At 40.0% G+C, this 24673-nt stretch overlaps 1 protein-coding gene across 10 annotated transcripts in view; it reads right to left on the bottom strand.

The window, feature by feature from the left end:
- GNG2 (G protein subunit gamma 2) overlaps positions 1-24673 on the bottom strand; it is a 122859-nt gene that overhangs the window by 12617 nt on the left and 85569 nt on the right. For 8 of the 10 annotated variants that reach the window (XM_055361514.2, XM_031001802.3, XM_031001798.3 and 5 more), the window contains one exon: positions 6444-6559. In XM_055361514.2, coding sequence (XP_055217489.1) covers positions 6444-6530 — 87 coding nt within the window. In that variant the 5' untranslated portion in view covers positions 6531-6559. Of the gene's footprint in view, positions 1-6443; positions 6560-16554; positions 16704-24673 lie in introns of all 10 variants that reach the window. The other 2 variants (XM_031001797.3, XM_055361511.2) reach the window with 1 other exon arrangement.

Here is a 24673-nt window from a genome sequence, read left to right as displayed (position 1 = left end):
CTGCTGGAGGAGGTTTCTTGGTTAGAGGGTGGGATCTACTGCACAAGTGAAGGACTTCACTTTTGATCACAGCAAGGATCTCCCCAGATTAGCAATTGCTGAAATCCTACTATCCAGCATCCTCACCAAACCAGACTGGGACTGAGAACCAGGAAGTAAGGAGTTGTGGGGGTGGCGGGGCGGGGCAGGTGGTACTCTAGACAGCTTCAATGAAGGCCACCGGACTGTGAGTCTAGGCTCCAAAAAAACAGGAGAATTACTCTAGAAAGACTGCTTGACAATGCCAAGATGAAGCAGTTGTCAGTAAGGATAAAAACCAGATCCCCAAATTTAAACAGAAGGTAGAGAAATAATCCATCTTCATTACATCTGAAATTGAGACACGTCTTAAAATTGATGTTGCAAAATGCTTGCAAGCCATCAGGCAAAAAAATAAGCACAGACAGGCTGTCATTGCCTATACACACGGGAAATTGCCTGTGTATTAAGGGTATCAGTCATAAAATCATGGCTTTAGTTGGGTTGCCTGCATTAATGGAGCCATCTAAGGTTGACTTAACTTTAATTTGTGTTTTAAAAGGATTTCAAAGATTATACTGGATGGAGGCTTGAGATGGGAAGTGTGTATAGAAAAACAATCCAACTATTTCCTCCTAATCTATACTCACACCACTCTACATACTTCTTTTATGATACCAGATGTGTAGGTTTTCCCACACCAAGCAATTCTCTGGCCCACCTGTGTGTCCTACAATTTAATTCAATTCTGATACTATCTATGTGGAGATAGAAACAGATCCCACAGGTAAGAGCTTAGTCTCACAAGGCTGCCCCTGCCCCATTTCAAATACCAATAGCAAGCAGTAGGCCCCCAGGTTACTCACAAGTTCTGTCCAACTTGGCTACAAATCAGAGGTTCCCATGACTACCTCTTCAGGTTGGATAATTTGCTAGAGTAGCTCACAGAACCCAAGAAAACAGTTTACTTGCTATTTCCAACTTATTGCAAAGGATATTTTAAAGGATACAAATGAAGAGTTGGAGAAAGAGATATATAGGGTGAGGTTGGAATTGGCCTAGAAGGAGGATTGTATTCCATTTTTCCTAATAAAATTGAACACAAGCATTTTAGGGAAGGGATACTCTCAGCTCAAATGCTGGAAAAATACTTAAAATGTCCTAAACCTAGAATATATGTCCTCTTTCTAGTTCCAAGCATGGCATCTAACTGGACCATTTCTCACTACAGGGTTCCATGAAGTTCAATTTCAATCTATTATCATAATCATCATAAAGATGACTTAATCATTAGAAATGTCCATATTTGGCTCACTAATTTATACATATTTGTCCTCATTGTGAAAGTCAGTCTGTTCTTTTTATATGTTAAAGTGTTGTAAACAGAAGGCACACTATAAATGCTAGATATTATGATCATACAATGATATGAAACAATTTATCTTTCTTTAAAATGACTAATTCCATCCTTTTAAAAAATATTTAATTTGACTTCCCCATTACCACAGTTTTATTTGTCCAGTTACATTCATGCTTGGAATCTCCAAGTCCATAAATGTAACTGGGAATGTCATGGAGAATATAGTAATGTTTTGTTATATGACACTCTTAATATACAAATTTAAAGCTGTCTACTGAAAAAAGCTTTTACAAAACGCTTGTGTACCCCAGTACCATGAAAGATGCAAACAAGTAGACAACATGGTCTTTGAAAAGGACTATGTAGTCTAGGTGGAAAAATTTATTTGATGAAGATGAAACTAATTAGTAAATTGATTAGTAAATATGGTCAGAATAGAAAAAGAGATTCATGAACAAGTAGGAACTTGAGCTGACCCCTAAAGGAGGAATAAGATTGGGAGAGGCAAAGAAATAAGGGGGAAGGGTATTCTCAGTGAGAAACCCAGAATAACCAGAGAGGGGACACTTTGCATAGCACACTTTTAGAACGATAAAAGGAATCACTTGGAAAGGTCTGTTGGGAGTATATGGGAGAAATGAGACATTTTTCTGTGGGGTCAATTTACGGAGCAGCCAATTAGTTAAGAAGCAATCATTTTACCCATGCTCTTGCCTTGCATCTTATATCTTTTACTCTTAAATTGACATTATTTTTCATAATATTAATAGCATCTCCTGTCAAAGAGCATCTTTCCAGCTTACAATGATTCCCATTCCCATTCCCATTCCTCTACATGGGCAGGTTAATTCCTAGGGGCTATGTCTGTATAATGGAGTTCAATTTGAATGTCAGTTGATTGAAGCTGGAGACGGCTCACTCTTGCTGGAACAGAGATGGCACTCTAGGACTACGTGCTATGGAGACTGAAAAGGATTGAATCAAGCCATCTCTTTTTTCATGGAGCTGGAACTATGAGTTGTGATCCTGGGAACCATGGGCAGCCATCTTGTGCCTGCTATATGGACCTGGCCGCTAAAAATCCCTTCTTCCCAGGAAAAGGAAGAGGCAGACACAGAGAGAGGAGCAGAGACAGGTGACGGAGCACTCGCAGTTCTCAATGGCCTTCCAGTTCTCACTTCCACTGCCTATCTAGCCACATTTCTGCTCTTGGATTGAGACATCCTGTATCTTTTATAATCAGTACCTCTTTCTGCGTAAGCTAGCTTGGTTTAGATTCCTATTATTAGAAACTCAAAGAGTCCTAATACAATGATGAATAAACAGATTTACTGAAGCCCTGCTGTCCTTTACTTTTGTGCATGTTCCCTCCTCTTGTGCTCTAAGGACAAGGTTTCTTTCATTTTGTCTTTGGTCAGTGTTAGTGTGAGTCTATTGCTGTTTCATTCATCCAGGTGTCACAGTCCACAGCCCCTCTCTCTCCCTTCCCCTAACTCTCTTCCCAATTTCCTTTTATTTCTCTTTACCCTCTGTCCTTGAATGAAATCCTAACAAAGAAATACAAAGAGGCTGAGAGTATAATTTATATATGCCCGAGGCTTATGAACAGATAATTGGTTCACTTAGCCCAAATCTCCCAGGGTCCGTGATGTAAAGGGATAGAAAACAAGAAGGCTTAAAAAACAAACATGCTACTCATGTAACTATGTTATTCATAGAGTAGGGCTACTCTATGCAGCATAATTCATTCCGGGGGTCACATGAGGGATAAGGCCACCGCCTGCTTAAGGGACCCTCAACAATTTCAATTCCAGCTGTGTCCCCAAATCCTCCTCTTAAGAGTCCTATTCTTTGCCACCTCAGTTGCAGTAGGTTCTGCCAGACGTATATAAAGCCATTTCTATCCTTTATAGCTTGAAGAGGTCACTACTCTCACTGGAAAATCACAAGCCTGGGATCTTCAGAGAGAAGCCCCTTCCTGCTGACAGGATCATGTATGGAAAGTAGGTGGAGAAGCCTGAATGCTCAAAAGCCTTGAAAAGACTTCTAAAGGCAGATAACCAAGCCCTAAACCAGCTAGCTGATAACCGTGTCAACACAGTCAACACTTTATCCAACTGCTCAACTAAAAATAATCTGTCACTTCACCACAGCAAGCCTGCCTGGCTCTGAGGTACAGAACAAATGCTGAAATACAGGATGCTGCTGTATTTCTAACAATGTAAGGTCCAATGACATCAAGTGGGATTCAGAGATTTGAATGTGAAGATCACCTAGGAAGGCAACTACTCACACCCAGTTTATCAGGTTCATGCTTTGCTTCTTTTTTAGTATTGATTTATTTGTGTCTCTTCAAAGGGCAATCAGAGTGTGGTGTTGGCTTCTTTCTGATGACATTTGGTAACTATGCTTCTTGGATATCTTGTTTGCATCAATAATAGGCCTTGTTCAATTTTTTTGTAGTCTCCAACTAGGTCAGGGATCTTTGAGAGCAAGAATCATGTTTTTGTCTATCTCCATCTCTTTAGAACCTAACAAGCCCTTGCAATTTAGAAAGCTCTCAGTAAAGTATTTATTATATAAGTAAATGAATGAACAACTGAACAAACAGCAAAAATCCAACCTTATGATGAGGGTCTAGGAAAACTTTTTAAAGGACCTAATAATTTGATCTGAATCTTTAATGAGTCAATGCAGTTAAGTGTTAAGTAAAATAAGGTAAGTAAAGCAGCAAGATAGAGGGGCAAAGGAGACTGGATGTTCTAGGCATTTGAAATTCCCATCAAAAGAATTAAAAGTGGTTCTGTATGGCATGCAGAAAAGAGAGCAGGAATGAAGCTGAAGAGATGACAGAGGTCGCAGGAACTTTGTATACACTGCTAAAGGGCCTGAATTTTATTTTACTGGTGATGGGGAATCATGAGCTGATTTTCAATAAACAGGAATGTAATTAGATTTTCTTTTAGAACATTATATTTGGAAGGAATATGGAAGGTAATTGATGGCAGGATGGAGATGTGTTCAGATGGAATTGCAGACAGCAAATAGGAGCCCCTTGCAGTCAGTAATTCAGGTGAGGGATGATAAAAGTCTAAACTATTTCTGAAAAGCTCTATTTCTATTATCTTTCTTCTGCTGTCAGTTTTCATCACCCATGAGCACATCACATCCTCCTTCAGGAACAGTAACTGGGGATGCTGAATATTTACAGAAAACATCAACCACAGTAAAGCTTCACAAACTTTTATCATAGTTGGACCACCTCAAAAGTCAAAGTGGTATTTTCCAGAAGGCCCATGGGCAGAACCTCCTCTCCCTCAAAAAGAACTGAATGACCCTTTCTGATTTGACATTCCATGGGCCACCTTACTTCTCTCAGCAGGTATTGTGCCCACCTGTCGCTTTGTGCTTTTTCAGCAAGAGAGTGAAAAAGAAGAAGCAAGAAAAGAGAAGAGGAAGATGGCAAAGGAGCAAGGTAAGGTCGCTTTAGTGATCTCAGTCATGAAGAAAGAAGAAGAATTAAGGCTGCTGAAAGAAGAGCAGGAGCTGATTAAATCCTGTGGTCCATTACTAGGCATCAAATTTTACAAAGGAGATTTAGGATAACGGGAAAATGTCCATGGGTATTTGCTCATCTTACTTGTAGAGAAAGAAGAGCTCTCTCTTCACTCTCTAGCACATACCTGATGAGACTTAGCAGAAGTAAACTCTTTCCCATAGGACAGTGGTTCTCAACCTTGGCTATACATCGGAATGAACTGAAAAATTCTTTTTAAAAAATACTGATGCCTGAATCATACCCCAGGAGATTCTAATTTAATTGGTTTGGGTGTGGTTCGGTAATTGGTCCTTTTGTAGAGCTCTCTGGGTGTTGGGAACGCACAGATGAGCTGAGAACCATCGCTGTAGACCAGGGGTCAGTGAACTTCCTGTGAAGCACCAGAGAGTAAACATTTTAGCTTTGTGGGCCATATGGTCTCTGTTACAACCACCCTACTCTGCTGTTTTAGAGTGAAAGCAGCCATAGACAATATGTTAATGAGTGTGTTCTAATAAAACTTTCTTTATAAACATAGGCAGTGGGCTGGATTTGGCCCATGAGCCAAATTTTATTGACCCTGTCAGACTCCAAAGGACAGCTGGATTGCCCAGGTGCTGAATTAGGTATGGAGAAAATAGGAAAAATATTCTAGTTTTAAAAGGGCATTTGGAAGAAGGTTGTAGTTTTAGCTTAGTGCAATGAGATATGTTTCTGAGCTGCATTTCATAGAATTCTTGGGTAAGGCATTTTACTTCTGGGGCAGTAAAGTTTTGATGGTTAACAGAAATTTACTTTGCCACCATGCCATAGCTATCTATTAATAATGACAGCATATTGGCCAAGGTTTTCATCTGAAAACTACCAACGAAGGGTCTGAATTTAAAGTCTTGGTTCCAGATGAATTATCCCCAACTTACAGCAAAGCTGTCAGGTTAGGTCTGGGGAGGGAGAGGAAAAAAAGAAACACATAGACTATGAACTTTCATTAAACCTCTTTGTTGTTTGACTTCTTAGGGAGGCAAGGTGTGACTTTTGTGTTTGCAGGAAAAAAATTCAATAAAGTATAAAGAAGAAAAAACTTATAACGTGCAAGGATAACCAGAAGGGTTAGACCCAAAATATGGACATTTAGCCTTAGAACCTGAACCAGGACAGAAAAAATTAAAAACCAAATAAGAAAAAGGTTTCCATGAGGACAGGGAGGGGGAACTAGTGCGCTGATATATTTTATGTGTTCTCTAATTTCTCTCACTGGAATTTAACCATGAGCCTGTTTTGCTTTTTTGTTGTGTTGTGTTGTTAGTTTTTAATTCTACATGGGAAAGAGGATCTAATTTATTCTATTATTTTATGCTGGAGAAGGGAAAGACACGTTAGAAATGAACTTCTGCCTAATCTTTAAGATGCTCTCCTGTCATTACTGGTTTTATCCCTCTCTAGGAAAGAGTGGTCACATGACAGATGACTGCAAATCATGCGCCTTAGACTCACGCTAGATGAAGTGTGGGGTTAGACCATCCTCACCTTTATCCTGTCGATATTGGCTTCCATCTTAAGCTGCTCTACCAGCTTCCTGGCTTGTGCTATGCTGGCGGTGTTGTTGCTGGCCATCGGAGTGCTGGATAGATCTTTCAGAAACACTAGAAAAGAAAACAAAAAGAAGATTGTACCAGAGAATTCATGAGCCAGCAAATGTGCAAGTTCATCGTAACTAGGGGATCTCAAAGCAGTGGCTGTAGCCAGGCCTGGCTTCTCCAGCCCTCTCCATCCTTGGTCGGTATTACCTCTGACTGGCAGGCAGACCAGAGGATGAGGTTTGATTTTCCAATTCTCCCTACTTCCCCATCCCTTCTTCAGAGAAAACACACACACACACACACACAAAGAATATTACCAAATGTTCTCCCAATGGACTCAAACCCTATCCTTCTGGTTAACTGTGACCACCTCAGCGTATTATACTACAGAGACACTATAGTGGGAGGCTTGGCTTTTCAGTGTCACTTAATCCAGCATTGCTGTAAATAGCCATTCCTCCCCACTCTATTTGAAACTAAAGTTTGAGTCACAACGATCTACTTTACTCATAATTCCTCAGGGACACATCTATCATGCCAAGTGGGAGGGATTGCCATGCCTAATCTCTAAATATGACAATTAGTTCACCAGTGTTATTCTAAATGAAGTACAACAAACTTATTAACTGATTTCTTTTATAAATCTGGAACATAAACAGTTTGAGAGTAGAGTTCTTGGCTGGGCATGGTGGCCCACACCTGTAATCCCAGCACTCTGAAAGGTCAAGGTGGGAGGATCCCTTGAGGCCAGAGTTTGAGAGCAGAGTTCTGTTCCTAGGCAGATTGTGAGATGGTTTCTTTGTCTCTGCCATACCTCTTTCTCCATGTGTGCTCCCCACCCCTTTCAAATCCTATCCCACATTCATTTCTCTTCTTATCCTTTCTTGACACACCATCTCACTTTATAATTGTTGTTCATCTTGGAAAACACCTTATTTTATTCTCGATGCTGATGCCCATTTCCCCCACATTCTGAACAAATCTTACTTTGTGTCAAGGTGTCATATACAATTTTAGGACTATCTGTGTAAATATGTTCCTTGAGATCACTGATATCCTATCAGATAAAGCAAAACCTAAGTGCTTTGATTTGACTAGAGTGCATGACCCATGAAACAGAAACATTAAACACTGCCTCGTCAACACTAATGGAATCTTGTTCTGAAGATATTATATAAAAAATAATGACTTCTGCTAGTTTTGGACAATCTTTTTACCAAAGGATGAAGTAAGATCAGGTTACTTATCTTAAAAAGAAAAAGAACACACAGAAAACCTGGAAAACAAAGAATAACCCATAACAAATTCTGTACATAGATTTTTTTTAACCTACCAACTAAAATCAACAAGTAATTATTGTCTTAATGACCAAAAAGCAAAAGTCTATAAATTATCTCTTTTGGTACTTATTTCTTGATATCCAGTTCTTCAAGACAAAAGAAGAAATTAGGTATGACTCTCTGTAACATACAAATCCCTTCATGGAGAATATTATGTTAAAGAATACCACAAAATAAGCCACCCAACATCATTTACAGAATAAATTGGAGGATAATTAATTGTTCCCTCAATTTCTTTTCTTTTCTTTTTTTTTTTTTTTTGAGACGGAGTCTGCCTCTGTCGCCCAAGCTGGAGTGCAGTGGCGCGATCTCGGCTCACTGCAAGCTCCACCACCCAGGTTCATGCCATTCTCCTGCCTCAGCCTCCTGAGAAGCTGGGACTACAGGCACCCGCCACCACACCTGGCTAATTTTTTGTATTTTTAATAGAGACGGGGTTTCACCATGTTAGCCAGGATGGTCTTGATCTCCTGACCTCATGATCCGCCCACCTCGGCCTCCCAAAGTGCTGGGATTACAGGCATGAGCCACCGCGCCCGGCCATCCCTCAATTTATTTTCAAAGAGTTTGGAGACAATAAAATGGGAGGGAAGATTGAAGGAATTTTTGAAGTCACAGAGATCTCTGAACTCTACTTTTACACATTTGGAGATCAAAGGAAGGAGAATTGCATGGAAAAACAAAATAATAAAAGGAGACTTTAACAAGTATTATTTCATCAGCATGGTTAGAGACCCAATCATCGCAGCCTCACAGGGAAATTACATGCTCCACAATTAAACAAACATCTAACAGCCTAGGAAGACTTCATAGGGCCAAGATACAGCGTTGACTTATTCAGAAGGGTAGCCTAACTCTTCTATTCATCCAACATTGGATGCAGCCACAATCTACAAGCCCCTGGATGCTGTTCCGTGAAGCTAATGCTTCTGCCAAACTGGAATTCATTCATCACGCTGGAATGCAGACTATCACAGAATTACCAAATTCTTATTGGGAGATTTCAGATTCTGGCCAGTGACTCTTCTGCCCTGAATCTACACCAGATTACAGGGTGACCTGTGGCAGAGATCACAACTTGCCTTCTAATCCTTCTTCCTTTCTTCTTCATTAGTAACGACACTTTTTTTCTTAGTGGAGACCACAAGAACCCTGAATTTTAGCTAGGTGTATTTAGCTGAAAGATACATTCCAAGCCTCCCTTGCAGCTAGGTATAGTTACATAACTAAGTTTTGGCCAATGAGATATAAGCAGAAATGTTCTTGAAGGGAAGAGGTATATGCCTTGTCTCTCCTTCCTCCTGCTACTGGCCTGGGAGGCATCTGCATTGATCACAGAAGTCCATCTTGAACCTCTAGCATGACTGCTACACTAGGGTGAACAGGAAGGATCTGAGTCCTTACTGACTTTGTGGAGCCACCATGCCAACTGTGAGATGGTTACCTTTGATGTGACAGAGAAATAAGTGCCTATCTTATTGATGCCACCATTATTGAGCGGTTCTCTGTCATTAGCCAACAGACCTGCTATTAACTGAGTAAATGACCCATTATTGTCATTCAAGCATCAAGGAAAGTCTGTGTCTCAATGCCTTTTCATGCTCCCTGGGAAAAGCTGTGAGTTGCTTGAGGAGGCTGAGATAGAGAATATATTTGTTCTATTGCTGCTGTAACATATTACTACAAGTTTAGGGGCTTAAACAATAGAAATTTATTATCTTATAATTCTGGAGAGCATTAGTCTCAAATGGGTCTCACTGGGCTAAAGTCAAGGTACAAGCAGGGCTGTGTTCCTTTTTGAGGCTCTGAGAGTTCACTTTCTTTCATTTTCTAGCTTCTGGAGGCTGTCAACTTTTCTTGGCTCTTGGCCCTTTCCTCCATCTTTAAAGCTGGCAAAGGTGAGTGGAGCCCTTCTCATGTCACATCACTCTGACCTCCTCTGAAGTCACATCTTCCTCTGACTGACTTCTGCCCACCTCTTCCACTTTTAAGGACCCTTGTAACTACATTGCGCCCACCCAGATAATCCACGATAATCTATTTTTAAGTCAGCTGATTAACAACCTTAATTCCATCTGCAACTTTAATTCTTCTTTGCCATGTAACATAATGTATTTCTAGGTTCTGGGAATTGGGACATGAACATCTTTGGGGGGCTGTTATTCTGCCTATCATGGAAGAAGTCCTCTGTATAGGCAGGGAAGGGAAGTAGGGAGGTGGGAAATTGAGATGGGGGAAAGAAGAGGCATGGGGCAGTAGTCTAGAAATGCAGGAGGGGAAAACTCATTTGAAACCTCAATGGACTTAAGAGAAAAAGTAAACCTAGGCTTTGTTTTGTGCTCCTAGTTTTAGGCAGCTACACCCTGAATGTTCTTGTTTAACTGTACGAACCAGGCAGAGTCGAGCACCACTTTTAGAATCAATTAGTGCATTTTTCCCTTTTTTTCACATCCAGCTGATTTCCCGTAAAAGCAATGAAAAAATTCCCTCCTGAAGACTGAAAGAATTGTAAAGTAATAGGCCAGTGTTCCAAAGAAGTGTTTATTTTCCTAAGAGGTGACAGTGGCATTTGGGTGAAGGGTGAGATTCATGTAAAATGGATACTGGATCCATTTTGGGTTTAGAATCACGCAGTGGAGGATCTCCACAGGCCAGAAGCTAAAATAGGAGCAAAAGAACGACACCAGAGAGTAGAATCAACTGGTGAGGGAGTAGGGCTGGAGGAGACACAATGGCATCCAGTGTTGGTGAGGAGAAAAGAAGAAGATGACCGCAACTGGAAACACTGGGGTGGAGCTGGAGCAGCGTGAGGAGATTGTGAATTAAGCCATTTACACCCGTCTCTGAAACTGTACACATTTTGATGCTTCATTCCTTTCCACCCAATGGTTTTTTATTCTTTGTGATCAGTCTCTTCCTTTTTCTCTCTCTTTCAAACTGACCGCAATGTAGAATGTACATCTATATATTCATTGGAATTTGCTGAATTACCTCCTATGTTCTTAAGATATTCTCTTTCTTCCACTTTCTTCATACATCAGACAACATCTGAATATTAGTTGTTAGTTGCTTTTGATTTGCCCACATCTATTTTTCAATCCATGACCGTGGTCCACAATAGACAATCTTCCCCACCTCTACTGTGAATCACGAAATTCCAATTTTGAATACTATGTTGCTGGATCATAATTTTCTGAAGCTCATTTCCTTGTAGACTTTTTGCTCATGTTGTGACTTCTGCAGAATTTGAGGGTCAAGCAAACGAAACATTACACCCCAAGACGTTAAATGCATGCTGTTCTAGAACAAGTATTGGCTTTGTATATGTTCAAAAAGACAACATATGTGCATCCATGCTTTCTAGCTGTTTCCTGAAACACCAAGTGATGTACCTCTATTCCAGGTTTATCTGAATTTGTTCAAACCTTATAAAGCCAACTATTGCAAACAAAACAAAGAATCTTAAACAAACAAACAAACAAAAAACGCAATGTGAGAGGAAGAGGAGAAAACCCATTCCGATGTTTAAGTGTGCAAATAAGAAAGAGTTTGTCTTCTAAGCTTGAGGTATTTGGATCCTGCATCACACACACACACACATACACATACACATACATGCACACATCCCTCCATTTATGCTAAAAGAAGACCTCTACACTGATTCATTTTTCTTTTTTAAAAAATTGTGATAAAATGCACAATATAAAATTACTATCTTAACCATTTTTAAGCATATAGTTCAGTGGTATTAAATACACGTATACTGTTGTGTAATCATCACCACTATCCATCTCCAGAACTCTTTTTACCTTGCAAAACTGAAACTCTATACCCATCAAACAATAACTTCCAATTCTCCCCTCAACCCCTGGCAGCCACCATTCTACTTTCTGTCTCTATAAATTTGACTACTTTAGGTATCTCACAGAAGTGGAATCATATAGTATTCATCTTTTTGTGACTGGCTTATTTCACTTAGCATAATGTCTCTAAGGTTCATCCACACTTGAGCCTATCAGAATGTCCTTCCTTTTTAAGGCCGAATAATATTCCATTGTATGTATATACCACATTTTCTTTATCCATTCACCTCTTGATGAACACTTTGGTTGGTTCCATGTTTTAGTTACTATGACTACTGTGAATAACGGGGTCCAAACATCTTTTAAAGACCCTGCTTCCAATTTTGGGGGGTTATACCCAGAAGTTAAATTGCTGGATCATATGGTAACACTTGTTATTTTCCGTTTTTTTTTTTGTTTGTTTGTTTTGTTTTGTTTTGTTTTCATAGTAGCCATCCTAATGGGTGTGAGATAGTATCTAACTTTGGTTTTTATTTGCATTTCCCTAATGATTAATGAATTGAGCATCTTTTCATGTGTTTATTGGCCATTCATATTTCTTTGTGGAGATACCTATTCAAGTCTGTTGCCCATTTTTGCATTGGTTTTTGTTGTTATTGTTGTTGAGTTTTAAGTGTCTCATATTTAGGATATTAATTCTATATCATATAAGTGGTTTACAAATATTTACTCTTATTCTGTGGACTGTCTTTTCACTCTGTTGAACTGTCCTTTGAAGCACAAAAGTTTTACATTTTATGGAGTCCAATTTGTCTATTTTTGCTTTTGTTACCCATGTCTCTGGTGTTATATACAAATTCAATGTCATGAAGCTTTTGCCCTATGTTTTTTTTTAAGAGTTTTATAGTTTTTAGCTCTTATGTTTAGGCGTTTGATCCATTTTAAGTTCATTTTTGTTCACAGTGTTACGGCCAACTTCATTCTTTTGCCTGTGGATATCCAGTTTTTCCATCATGATTTGTTGAAAAGGTTGGTCTTTCTCCACTGAATTATGGCCTGGATGTTTGTGTCCTTTCCCACATTCACATGTGAAAGCTTAACTATTAATATAATGGTATTTGGAGGTGGAGCCCTTGGGAAGTAATTAGGTCATGAAGGTGGAGTCTGCATAAATTATATTAGTACTCTTATAAAAAGAGAAATGATTTCTTCCTCTCAGCCATGTGAGTAAACAGCAAAAAAATAGCCATTTCCAAATTAGGAAGAGAACCCTCACCAGGACCTTATCATGCTGACATCTTGATCTTGCACATTTAGCCTTTAGAACTGTGAGAGATAAATGCTTATTCTTTAAGCCACCTTGTCAATCGCATTTTTTTTTGATAGCAGCCCAAATTCAGTCAGACAAATTGTCTTGGCACCCTTCTCAAAAATCATTTGACCATATATGTAAGGGTTTATTTCTGTGCTCTTTATGCTATTCCATTGGTCTATATATATGGATTGTCCGTCTTTATGCCAGTGCTACAGTTTTGACTACCATGGCTTTGTAGTAAATTGTGAAATCAGAAAGTGTTGAGTCTTCCAACTTGTTCTGTTTCAAGAATGCTTTGGCTATTTGGGGTTCTTTGAGAACCTATATGAATTTTAAGACAGATTTTTCTATTCTTACAAAAATATTATTGGGATTTTGAAATGGATTGCAGTGAATTTGTCCATTGCTTTGGCTAGCATTGATATTTTAACAGTATTGTCTTCTAATCCATGAACATGACATGTCTTTTTCCATTTATTTATGTGTTCTTTCAGTAATTTTTTAAAAATTTTTGTTGAATAAGTCTTTTACCTTCCTGGTTAGTTCTTAAGTATTTTATTCTTTTTGATGCTACTGTTAATGGAATTTTTTCTTTATTTCCTTTTCAGCTTATTCATTGTTAGTGAATAAAGATACTACATTCACTGATTCTTACTGGAGAAGAATGCTTTTGTCTTCTACCTTCACATGAGTTTTAAAGTAACTGCATACAATAAGAAGTCTTCTTGAGGAAAGGATGTTGCACCTTGTGAACATAATGGGGTCAATAAAAAGGGTTGACAGAGTCCCATTAGATGCTTAGGCAGTTTCAACAGGGAAGTACAGACACACATCATATATTCTTTGCTAGTGTCCCTTTTTCATTTTGCATGTAACCCAAATTGTGCAGAAGTTTTTTTAAGAGAGAATAAAGGTTTGAATTCATTAACCACTGAAATGGCTTTAAAATAAATATGCTGAGAAAATCATGTAGACAAAGCTTCAAAACATACATACCTCTTAAAGACAAATGACAAAAAAAAAAAAAAAAACCTTTTGGTTAAAAAGAGGGTGATTCATTTCTACACACTACTCCCCCTCACCCCATCGGCCTAGTCTTTGGTGATGCACTGTGACTTGTGATGCCCTGGAATTTACCTTTGTAGGGCCCACACTGGCTTTGGGGCCACCAGAGGACCACCCCAGAGGCATGCCCAGCAGTAGACTTCACTTTTTCTAGGAGTTGATGGGGCAGAGGTAAATGGAGGCAGGGTAGGTTCTCTTGGGGAAAATCGATTCCTGAAATCACTTCTGGCATCTCAGAACATTTCTGGAAATCAGCTGGGGTGATGATCAAAGGTTGGATAGTGCTAGAGTGACATTCTTTGGTACAACAAGCTGTTGTGAGCCCAGTAGTTGCCAGCACCTGCCAAGTACTGGGTCACATGGCAACCATGGTATAGCATGGAATACATGTGATTACACTTCTTTAAATTTGAATGGGAAAATTTTCACACCAAAGGTTGATTCTTTAAGAATTCTATAGCCAAAATGTCTTTTAAAACTTCTAATAATCTAACCGGGTCTGGTGGCACATGCCTGTATCCCAGCTACTTGGGGGTGCTGAGAAGGGAGGATTGTTTGAGTCCAGGAGTTTGAATCCAGCCTGGGCAACACAGTGAGTCCCTGTCTCTAAAAAAAAAAAAAAAAAAAAAGAAAGAAACAAAGAAAGAAAAAGAAAAAATAAATAAAATTCTAATAATCAGAAATTCTAATAGGACTCAATCTTTTCTCAAGGTCCCATACTGGACTCACTGGCAGTGGTAACCAACCAGGAAGGTACTACCTCTTATGAGGCTTTTGGAAATGTGTGGGGTTGGTTAGGGCTATGACAATAACTGGGGGTGCTACTGGCAGTTAGTGTGCAGAAGTGGAGACTCTAATGCCTTGTAGTATGCCAGTCAACAATGAATTGTGCTGCTCAAAGGCCCATAGTACCCCCAGTGAGAAATATTAAAGGATACCTAAAAAAATAGCCATAAAGCCATCATGAAAAATCTGCTCAAAGAAAGCACTCCATGTGCAAACTTTCAACTAACTGGGTTTTTATATTCTTATGTCTTATAATCCCTATTATTTTCTCAGTGATGATGAATAAGTGTTAAGCATTCATAATTCTCAGCAATATGCTTTATGGATATCTGGTCCCGGCTTATCTAAAACAGAGCAGAGTCTCTTTTATGCAGTCTACTGACAGAATGAGATTATTCCGGGTTATATTTGCCAGTAAGCAAAAAAGATACAAATAGCAAAAATCCCTGGAACAATTATAGGAATTGTGTATAAGAGATTGATAGAATTCTGAAAGAATGCCCTAATTATCCCACCTGAATTCCAGACTGAAGAATAATACAGAAGTAATTTTATTCTTTTCAACTGATGAGAGGAGTATAGTCCCCGTCCCACCCAACCAACAAGAAACATGAAAAATAGGCCTGTTATGGAACAATAACCATTAGAGGAGATTTCATTTTCTAAAAACACATTCAGCACTTTAATTTCTTTCAGAATGAACTTTTCTGTTAAGAAACCATACATTTTCTTGTCATTTAGGCTTAGTAATAAACACACAACCCCTTATTTCTGTGGCACAAAGATAAATAAATAGTTTGTTAATGGGTGGAGAGTGTGTAGGTTAATTGTGGAGGATTCCATCCTTTTCATACTTCAATGGTGTTTTTCAAGGATGGCATCCAGACAGACTTCCCTAAGGCCTGTAATTTCCATTACAACTGTATGTTTCTCAGGACTGTGTTTTGGTATTTGCAGTAGGTGCTGAGAGATTTTGTGTATTTACAAGTTAGGATTACATTGGCAAAAAAAAAAACAATTTTTCTGTCTAGAATACAAATTGGAGGTTTATAGTCTCTCAGTCACTTAATATTTTTATTATTCTTGTTTGTCAGTCAGCCACATCTTTGGTGATTGTTTATAAGTCGCTTTTGAATTAGCAGACTAATTTCACGATGTTCCAACTTAGAATTTGTCAGAGCTTTTGCAATTAGTCATCTGGATAAATGTCTTTGTTAATTGCTCATACCATAACCCATGTTTAGTTTGGTCATTTTTGCCAGTCACTTTTTTTGATCCTTACTCTAATTTATTCTGCAGCAAGTAAGTAAACCATCATCAAATTGATATTATATATACTAACATATGCTATATTATATACTACTAAATGATGTATATATACACACAACATAAAATTGATATTTATATACATTAATTAGATTGGTATATATACTAATATTAGATAATATATACTAAAATACTGTTAATATCCATTCCTCTAAAGGGCTTTCACAAACAGAACTCTAGTGAACTTATCAATAGTGGCTGCAATGTGAATTGTGAATCAAGTAATAATTGCAAAATATCGGCCTGCCAGGTTTCAGGGTCGTTGTTTGTCAGGCACCTTTTTCTATTGCCAGTTCATCACTTTGACCTGAAAATACTAAAATAGCATATTTCAATCTCTACTAATCAGCAAACACTAATTTCTTTTGGCTTCTCAGTCACTAAGCAGATTTTAAATCAATCAAGATTTATTGGGACACTTACTGCTTTTCTCTCAACTCTTACAAGCCCCGGAGGATCTGGGTTGGAATCCACCTTGCACACTCAGTCACTCTTTCCCAGTCATGTCTTTCAACAATTGGGAAGTCACAAAGATCTTTTAGGTGTCATGATGTCCTGGTTTCCTCATTCACCTTTGTTCATTTTCGAGCAGCAATGTGGAGGTTTGAGATGAAGAACAAAAAAGGAGATGAGAATAGAGAGGGTGCGGGCAGGTGTGTGTAGGGTAGATGTCTATACCAACAGGCATGGACTAGCTTGGAGATAAAGGGTATGGAATAATCTTGAGCCCCCCAAGTTTGCATTTGAAGAGGGGAGGGCAGGGAAGGAACAGGAAGATATCCAACTGTGGATAGCCTCAGGGGGTTCACAGCGGGGCCAGACACAGAGAGCTGGACTCACTCCATGGCGCTGGCTAAGATGAAGAATGAATTTGTCAACAAAACAAAACAAAACAGGAGCCTTCCAAGTGCCTCCCCACTCCCTCTGTCCCCACTCCTCTTCTTTTTAGTGCTTCTCATTTCCAGAGATTAGATTTTACAGGCCAAAAGCTTTGTTCTTTCATGGAGGACCAGGAACTCACACTAATACGAAGATTTGCTTATGGACCAAGAGCTTGCCACATGCCAGGAACTGGGCCAAGGGCTTTAACGCATTATCTTGTTTCATTCTCACAACTCAAGGGAAGTGAGCGATGCATCCCTTGTTGAAGGAAATTGAGGCTTAGATTAGGTCAGCACATTCGTCAGAAGGGTGTTTCGGCAGCACTCTCCCCAGGGAAAGATTTTCTTTCAGTTCTTCTCAATTCACATTTTCAGAGGCACCAGACTGATCCTAATCTGGGGTCTATGGTATATTTGGCCGTTTTCACATACATAACAGCAATTTTATGGCCTGTATGGCCACAAGGAGAGCAAATGCAAATGAGGGCCAGTGTGGAAACCCCAACAACCAAACTTGCTGTGGGGGTCAAGAAGGAAGAAAATAACCCAAGGGAGCAACCTATTGACAGAGCAACCTAAAATCCACTCTGGACTATTTCCATGCGGTTTCACTGGGAAGTTGCCACTTACCAAGTGGGAGAGAGACAAAACAACGTATTTCTTCCCTCAAATCAGCATGGGAGCCGTCTATGCTGTGTGGGTGGAGAGTAAGACACAACATGGCTTCTCTGTCTCACGCAGGTGCCAGAAGCCATCATTTGAAATGACAGCTCTCTGCTTTCCAGTAAACTGCTGGTTTTGAAAACATTAACTTTACAAGATGCAGCCTTCCTCTGGGAAAGAGGGTCATTGGTTAGCTGTTTCTAACAACCCTGACAAAAAACAGAGTCCTCGAAAAATGACTTCAAAGTCATGGATTTCACAAATTTTGTAAAATGAAACGAATAGGCCATGTTGCAACTTTAAAATGACATGTAAGCTTTTAGTTTTTATCTGAGACTTGGATAAGGAAACAGCTTGTATCTATAAATGGGAGCTGGCATTCTTAGACGCTAGGTGGGCTTTGTTCACTCCAAGGAAGAAAGATTAATACTTTGAACTGTGCATGTTGGATTTTTTTTTTAATACAGAAGCCCAGATCATGAACCAGTAGGGTTCCAACAAAAGAGAAATAATGAACTAGTTTCCATAAAAATAGCTCTGTTAACCTATGGATGCCTAATACTCTGCAACAGCAGGCAAGGGGGATCTGACAGGCAGCAGCCTTCTGCCTCCTTGCAGGAAATTATCTATTGGTTAATTAATTTCTTTATTAAAACGAACCACTCACACTGCTTCCATCCTAAATCCTCAGTGTCTCTCAAACCTTAGGCAACCCCTGTAGTTCAGGGATACTACCCTGGTGGAGCTTCCTTGCCATTGCTTAGATGGTCTCTTAGGCTTCCAAAATCATAACATGAGAAATCCTTTGGTGAACAAAGGATGCTGAGCTCCCCAAATAGGAACTGGACCTCTTCCACCCCCTTGTGTGAAATTCACTGTTTGCCATCACTGTGTTATCTGGGGATATTTCTAGTGGTACAACTGACACTAGGTATAATAGTGAGAAAACATGTGCCAGGAGACAGAAGAGCTGGATTCTAGTCTGCTCTGAAACTCCCAGCTGTTTTACAGTGAGAAAATGATTTAATCTTTTTGGGCCTCAGTTGCTCAGCCTTAAAGTGGGGATAACAACTATTGGATTGTACATGCATGCCTAATGTTTGTGACAGCACATTGTTAATTATGGAGTGCTATACAAGGAGTGGGAATGAACAGAAAACAATGACCACCACTGTTTATTGAGCAACTACTAAACAGTGTGACCTAAAACATTACATGCATAATCTCCATTCCTCATAACAAAGAACATGAAGAAAGAATCATGAAAAGAATGGCAAAGGGAAAAATCTCTGGATACAACCAACTGTAACTCTATTAAGCAAGAACTTCATGAGCAATCCTAAGCGGGGGAAATTTTTTGAGGGAGGGTTGGTAAATCCTTTTTTGGAATTTCTAATTTTCATGAACAACCTATTAAAGAGATGGTGACTATTCTAAATTGTGGTTTAAAATTCATTAACAAGGATTTACTGCATGCTTAATGTGTGTGACCCAGAAGTGCATGCACATGTTACAATAAGTTTCTAAAGAAACCAGCCACTGAACGAATGTGAGAGCCTGTGCGTTACCTCACTAATTCTGGAAGACACTTTTCATTGTTCGTTAAGGCTTCCTGTGGCCACAGAATAAACTTGCAAGCCTAGCACCTGAGGCTTCCATAATTGGCTGCTCCCTTCTCCCCTTCAGGCCTGTATCTTATATGGAAAGAGTCAGCAGAGCACCTGTCTCCTTTTATCAGCTTAGTACAAGGAGGGCTGGTAACACACTTGTTTCCCAATTCACTTTTAAAAAATATTATTTCCCAATTCACTTTTTAAAATTATGTATTTCTTTTGTAAAGAAATACATAGCCATTTTCGGAAAACTGAAAAGCATAGAGATTCAGAAAACAGAAATCTTCTACAACCCTAGCACCTATAGACAACCGAGTTAATCTTTGCAACAATTTTTCAAGTGCTTTTTCCCACCTTGGAGTGCTTACATTTTTGTGTCTAATATCATGCAGGGAAGGAAATATTAACTAATATACATAATCATCTGTGGGGCCCCGCATAAATGCTGACCTTTTGGGAAGATTTCTCATGATCTACACTGCAAGATTTACCACCCTGCTCCATTTCCTTTAGAGAATGAAGTTATTTTAATTTTTCCGCATTACTCAAGTGTCAAACTTTATTTTCCATCTTTTAAGGCTATTATACATCTCTGATAATGTATAGCACAGAGCCACTTTTTAGTCTTTCAATCAATACTGTTCTTAAAATGACTTCTCTAGGTACTTAAAATAAATTGCTATGCCAATATCCCTTTGACAATAAGGAGTAGAGAGAAAATGTAAGACATTAAAGATAAAGGGACAAGCAAACTTTCCTTTTACGTGCTCACCAAGGGCATAGACAGCTATTGCCCATGCTGATAGAGAAATACCCTGGGTTGTGGGGAGGAGAACCAAGAAAAGGGCCCTTTTTACAGAATGGCTGTTTATTTGGGTGAAAGGAGCTTGTTTGAAAAGTTGACTTGATGACCAGGAGTTTATCTTACAGATATTATTTTTTAAAGTCAGTTTTATCAAGATATAATTTATATATATTAAAATTCACAGCTGGGTGTGGTGACTCACGCCTACAATCCCAGCACTTTGGGAGGCCGAGGTGAGAGGATCCCTTGTAGCCAGGTGTTCAAGACCAGCCTGGGCAAAAAGACCAACCTGTCTCTACAAAAAAAAATTAGCCAGGCATGGTGGCATGCACCCTATAGTCCTAGCTACTCCAGAGGCTGAGACAGAAGGATCACTGGAGCCAGAAGTCTGAGGCTGCAATGAGCTGTGATCATGCCACTGCGCTCCAGCCTGGGCCACAGAGTGAGGCACTATCTCTAAAAAAATAAGAACTAAAAAAAAAAAATCAATGGAGTAAAAAAAAAAAAAAAAAAGTTAGTGTGCCAATGGAAGAGGTTGACAACCGTGTATATATAGTTCCTAAGCTACCATGATTGCAGAAGCTATTGTAAGAAGCTATTTAGCCACCTCTGCTGCTCACCTTCTTCCTTTTCTAGCATACCCTCATAGAATGAACAATTTTGAGACCGGTCCCCAGGTACCAAGAGCACTTCCAAGAAAGGAAAGGCTGTGAACTTGACTGACCTTACTTAATGTATACCATGGAGTACACAGAGTTCTTAAATCTAAGTGTTTAGCAGGACCCAGAAGTATCTTGCAGAACCATCTATCCAAAACAGAAATCCCTTTTATAACCACTGATTTAATACACTTTAATCACTTGTGATACAGGTTTAGAAAATTCCTCCCAAAGCATGGAGCCCAGAGTGGCACTGTGTTTTATTTAACAAGTTTGGTCCAGTTCTGGCGGTCCCTGGAGACTCATGAGAGGAAAGACTCTCCAGGATGGGGCTTGACGATTTTTCTAGGAATTAGCAAGTTAGAAAAATGGCTCCTCTGCAAATTTATGCCACTGAGCCTTAAGGAGAGATTAAATATGAGGCATTAAAAAACCCACTGAACCATGACTCTGATTTTGCAAATAAAAAACTTAAGGGACAGAGTGATTATATGAATTGCCTCAGAAAACATAGCTCTCTCTCTCCTGCTCTCTCTCTGGCCATGTGACTTGCCTGCTCCCACTTCACCTTCCGCCATGAGTAAAAGCTCCCTGCAACCTCCCCAAAAGCCGAGCAGATGCCGGTGCCAGACTTCCTACATGGCCTGCAGAACTGTGAGCCAATTAAACCTCAAAGAAAAGAAAAGAAAGAAAAAGAAAAGAGAAAGAAAACATAGCCATAACACAGTGTCAGAACAAAGGACTTAAACCCAGGTTTAAGACACCTGGTTAGATGCACTTTTCACTGTCTTGAATGTTTCTAACATTTTGCCATCCCCCCAGATTGGGAGCATTATTAAGGTTTAGGTTTCTCACTAAGTTGCTTTTCTTCCCTTCCAAATGTAGGGTCACTACTAGAGAAACTCTGTTAGGAGAATGGATGGGTGGGAATGTGTGAAATAAAAGTAATATCCTACTGTCCCTGTTGACCCCTCCCCTCCCTATGGTGATCACTACTGATGAGGCATTCTGATGTAGTAAGCTTAAAGAAACTGGGCCGGGCCGGGCGTGGTGGCTCACGCCTGTAATCCCAGCACTTTGGGAGGCTGAGGCGGGCGGATCAGGAGGTCAGGAGATCGAGACTATCCTGACTAACACAGTGAAACCCCGTCTCTACTGAAAATACAAAAAAATTAGCGGGGCGTGGTGGCGGGCGCCTGTAGTCCCAGCTACTTGGGAGGCTGAGGCAGGAGAATGGCATGAACTTGGGAGGCAGAGCTTGCAGTGAGCCGAGATTGCGCCACTGCACTGCGGCCTGGGCGACAGAGCGAGACTCCGTCTCAAAAAAAAAAAAAAAAAAGAAACTGGGCTGGAATTTCCACCTCAGTTATTATTTTCGTGCACTGTTTTACAGAGACTAAAAAGCCTGCAAATTTGACTACAAAGGCTCCCTGATTAGTGTGTGAATAGTATTTGCTAAGAACGTCTCTGCACTTTAATAAAATAGGTTTAATATTGTACAAAGGAAGAAACAGATAATTGTGTGGATCTCCAAGGAGTTTTTTAGAGGAGAGCTCTTTTTTATAAATGTGGTATCTTGTGATGAAAATGTGAAGGGAAAGACAGAGGGGCATGGAAGTAGCAGAGACATGAAGATGCTTAATGAACTGACAGTCCTGGCACCCCGAGGTCTGAACCAATGTTCACATAGAGAACGTGGGAGTCAGTGTGGGGTAACATGGAGGGTACTGAATGCTGAGGCTGAAGGTCTGGCTTTGACTTTCAACTTTGCTGAGTGATCACGGATGAGTCATTTCCCCCCTGGGCCTCAGTTTCCCCCTCTGTAAAGTGAGAGTGCTGAGATAAACGACTGCTTGATTCCTTTCTAGTTCTTTGTGCCAGTTCAAGAGGTCGATTGTAGTTTTATTCCTATCACTGCATCAGTGAGTCCCACAGCTCTGGGACTCTCTCAGTAGAGTGAAGTTTCAGCCCATATTCCAAAATGAAATGTAAAAGGAAAGTGGATGAATATGCAGAAAAGCCCAAAGACCCCAGTTGGTTGGAAAGGGGATTTTAAGCTTTTCATTCTTGGGTGTCCATTTCCTGGCTTTCAGGATCACTCTCACTGTGACCTGACACTAGTGATTCTTTGACTCTAGCAGGACTTCCATCTACTGAGCTTACTGCCTTTTCTCCGGCCCTCAAAACCCTCATGCCCTCACGTGCTGCTTTACCAGGCCTGGAGTCCGTGGCCTATCATGGAACCACTCCCTTTAAACTCAGCAATCCTGCCTCTTTCTTTCTCCATCATACTGGCTGATAAAATCCCCAGTCCTGGTCGGATCCAACTCTAAACCTATTCCGGAGCAACTACAGTGCAAAATAAACACACATCATGAAAGCTGGTCTCATTTAAAATTCACAGATATTAACTTCAAGTGGATCCTCAGTGCTATCCAGCTTTCCTTCCACATTTCCTGAGTCACCTTCTCATGATTTTCACACCTTCCCTTCTCAGACCTGTGATACCTCCTGTCTCCTCATCCTCATTCTCAGCTGGTGAGCTCGCTGCTTCTTTCACTATAAAAATGGCAGCAACAAGAAGAGAACGCCCATATTCTCCCATGACCAACTTACCTGCATCTGCATTTCTGTCTGCATAAGCTCTGCCTTCTCTTCTCTTGTGGTAAATGAACACTCCTGCCCCTGTCTTAGGGCAGCCCCTTCACTCGAGCAGTGGCTCTCATTTTCTTTCGCTCACCAAAGGACTCGATTCTTGCAGTTTTTTCCTGGTCCTTTCTAGCATCATTAATTTTGTCTCCACCTTACTAAAGCAATGCCATTGGCATATAAACAACTAAAATATCTCCCATCTTAAAAAATAAAAAGCAATAACAACAAAAATAAAACCTGTCCCTTGATTCTGCTTCCCTGTCCTGGCCAGTATCCTATTTTTCTGCTTTCCTTTATAGACAACTTGAAAGAGTTGCCTATCCTTGCTGTGTCCACTTCCTCTTCAATTTTTCTTATATCCAGTATAAATAGTTTCCCCCAGCGCCTTTCCTGAAACGACATTTGTCCAAGTCACCAGCAAATCCAACTTCCAGTTGGCCAAATCCAATGATCACTTCTCAGTCCTAATCTTATTTGACCCCTGTCTTGGTTTGCTGTGGCTGCTGTAACAAATTCCCACAAGCTGATGGCTTCAAACAATGTAAGTTTATTCTATAACAGTTCTAGAAGCTAGAGTTCGAAATCAGCTTCACTGAGCCAAAATCAAGGTGCCAGCAGAGCCATGCTCCTGCCAGAGGCTCTAGGGAAGAGTCCATTTCTTGCCTCTTCCAGCTTCTGATGGCTACTGGCATTCTTTGACTTGTGGCCAATTCACTCCAATCTCTGCTTCTGTGGTCACGTGGCCTTTTCCTTGCCTTTTGTCATCTCCCTCTGTCCTCTCTTATGAGGATACTTAGGACTGGATTTAGGCGCCCCCACTCCACCCCCCAGGATAATCTAGAATAACTGTTCCATATCCAGAGCTTTAACTTAATCACATCTGCAAACATCCTTTTTCCTTATAGTTAACATTTATGGATTCTAAGGATTAGGACCCGATACTTTAGAGATTTATTCAGGCCACTACAACCTCCCAGCAGTATTTAACACAATGGATGGCTTCCTTTTTCTTAAACAATTTCTTCACTTGACTTCGGTGATCTGCTCTTTCTTATTTTACCAACCACAATTATTTTTATTTTATTAATTTATTTTAGAGACAGAGTCTCCCTCTGTCCCCCAGGCTGGAGTGCAGTGGTACAATTATGGCTAACTGCAGCCTTGACCTACTGGGCTCAAGTGATCCACTTCCCAAGTAGCTGGGACCACAGGTGAAAGCCACTACACCCAGCCCAGCCACAATTTTATTTCCTGTTTCTATGAGTTGTT

Source organism: Gorilla gorilla, chromosome 15, assembly GCF_029281585.2.
Source record: "Gorilla gorilla gorilla isolate KB3781 chromosome 15, NHGRI_mGorGor1-v2.1_pri, whole genome shotgun sequence".
In the NCBI taxonomy this organism is placed as follows: Eukaryota; Metazoa; Chordata; class Mammalia; order Primates; family Hominidae; genus Gorilla; species Gorilla gorilla.
Note: the sequence above shows the minus strand (reverse complement) of the source record. Positions and strands in the feature narration are given on the sequence as shown.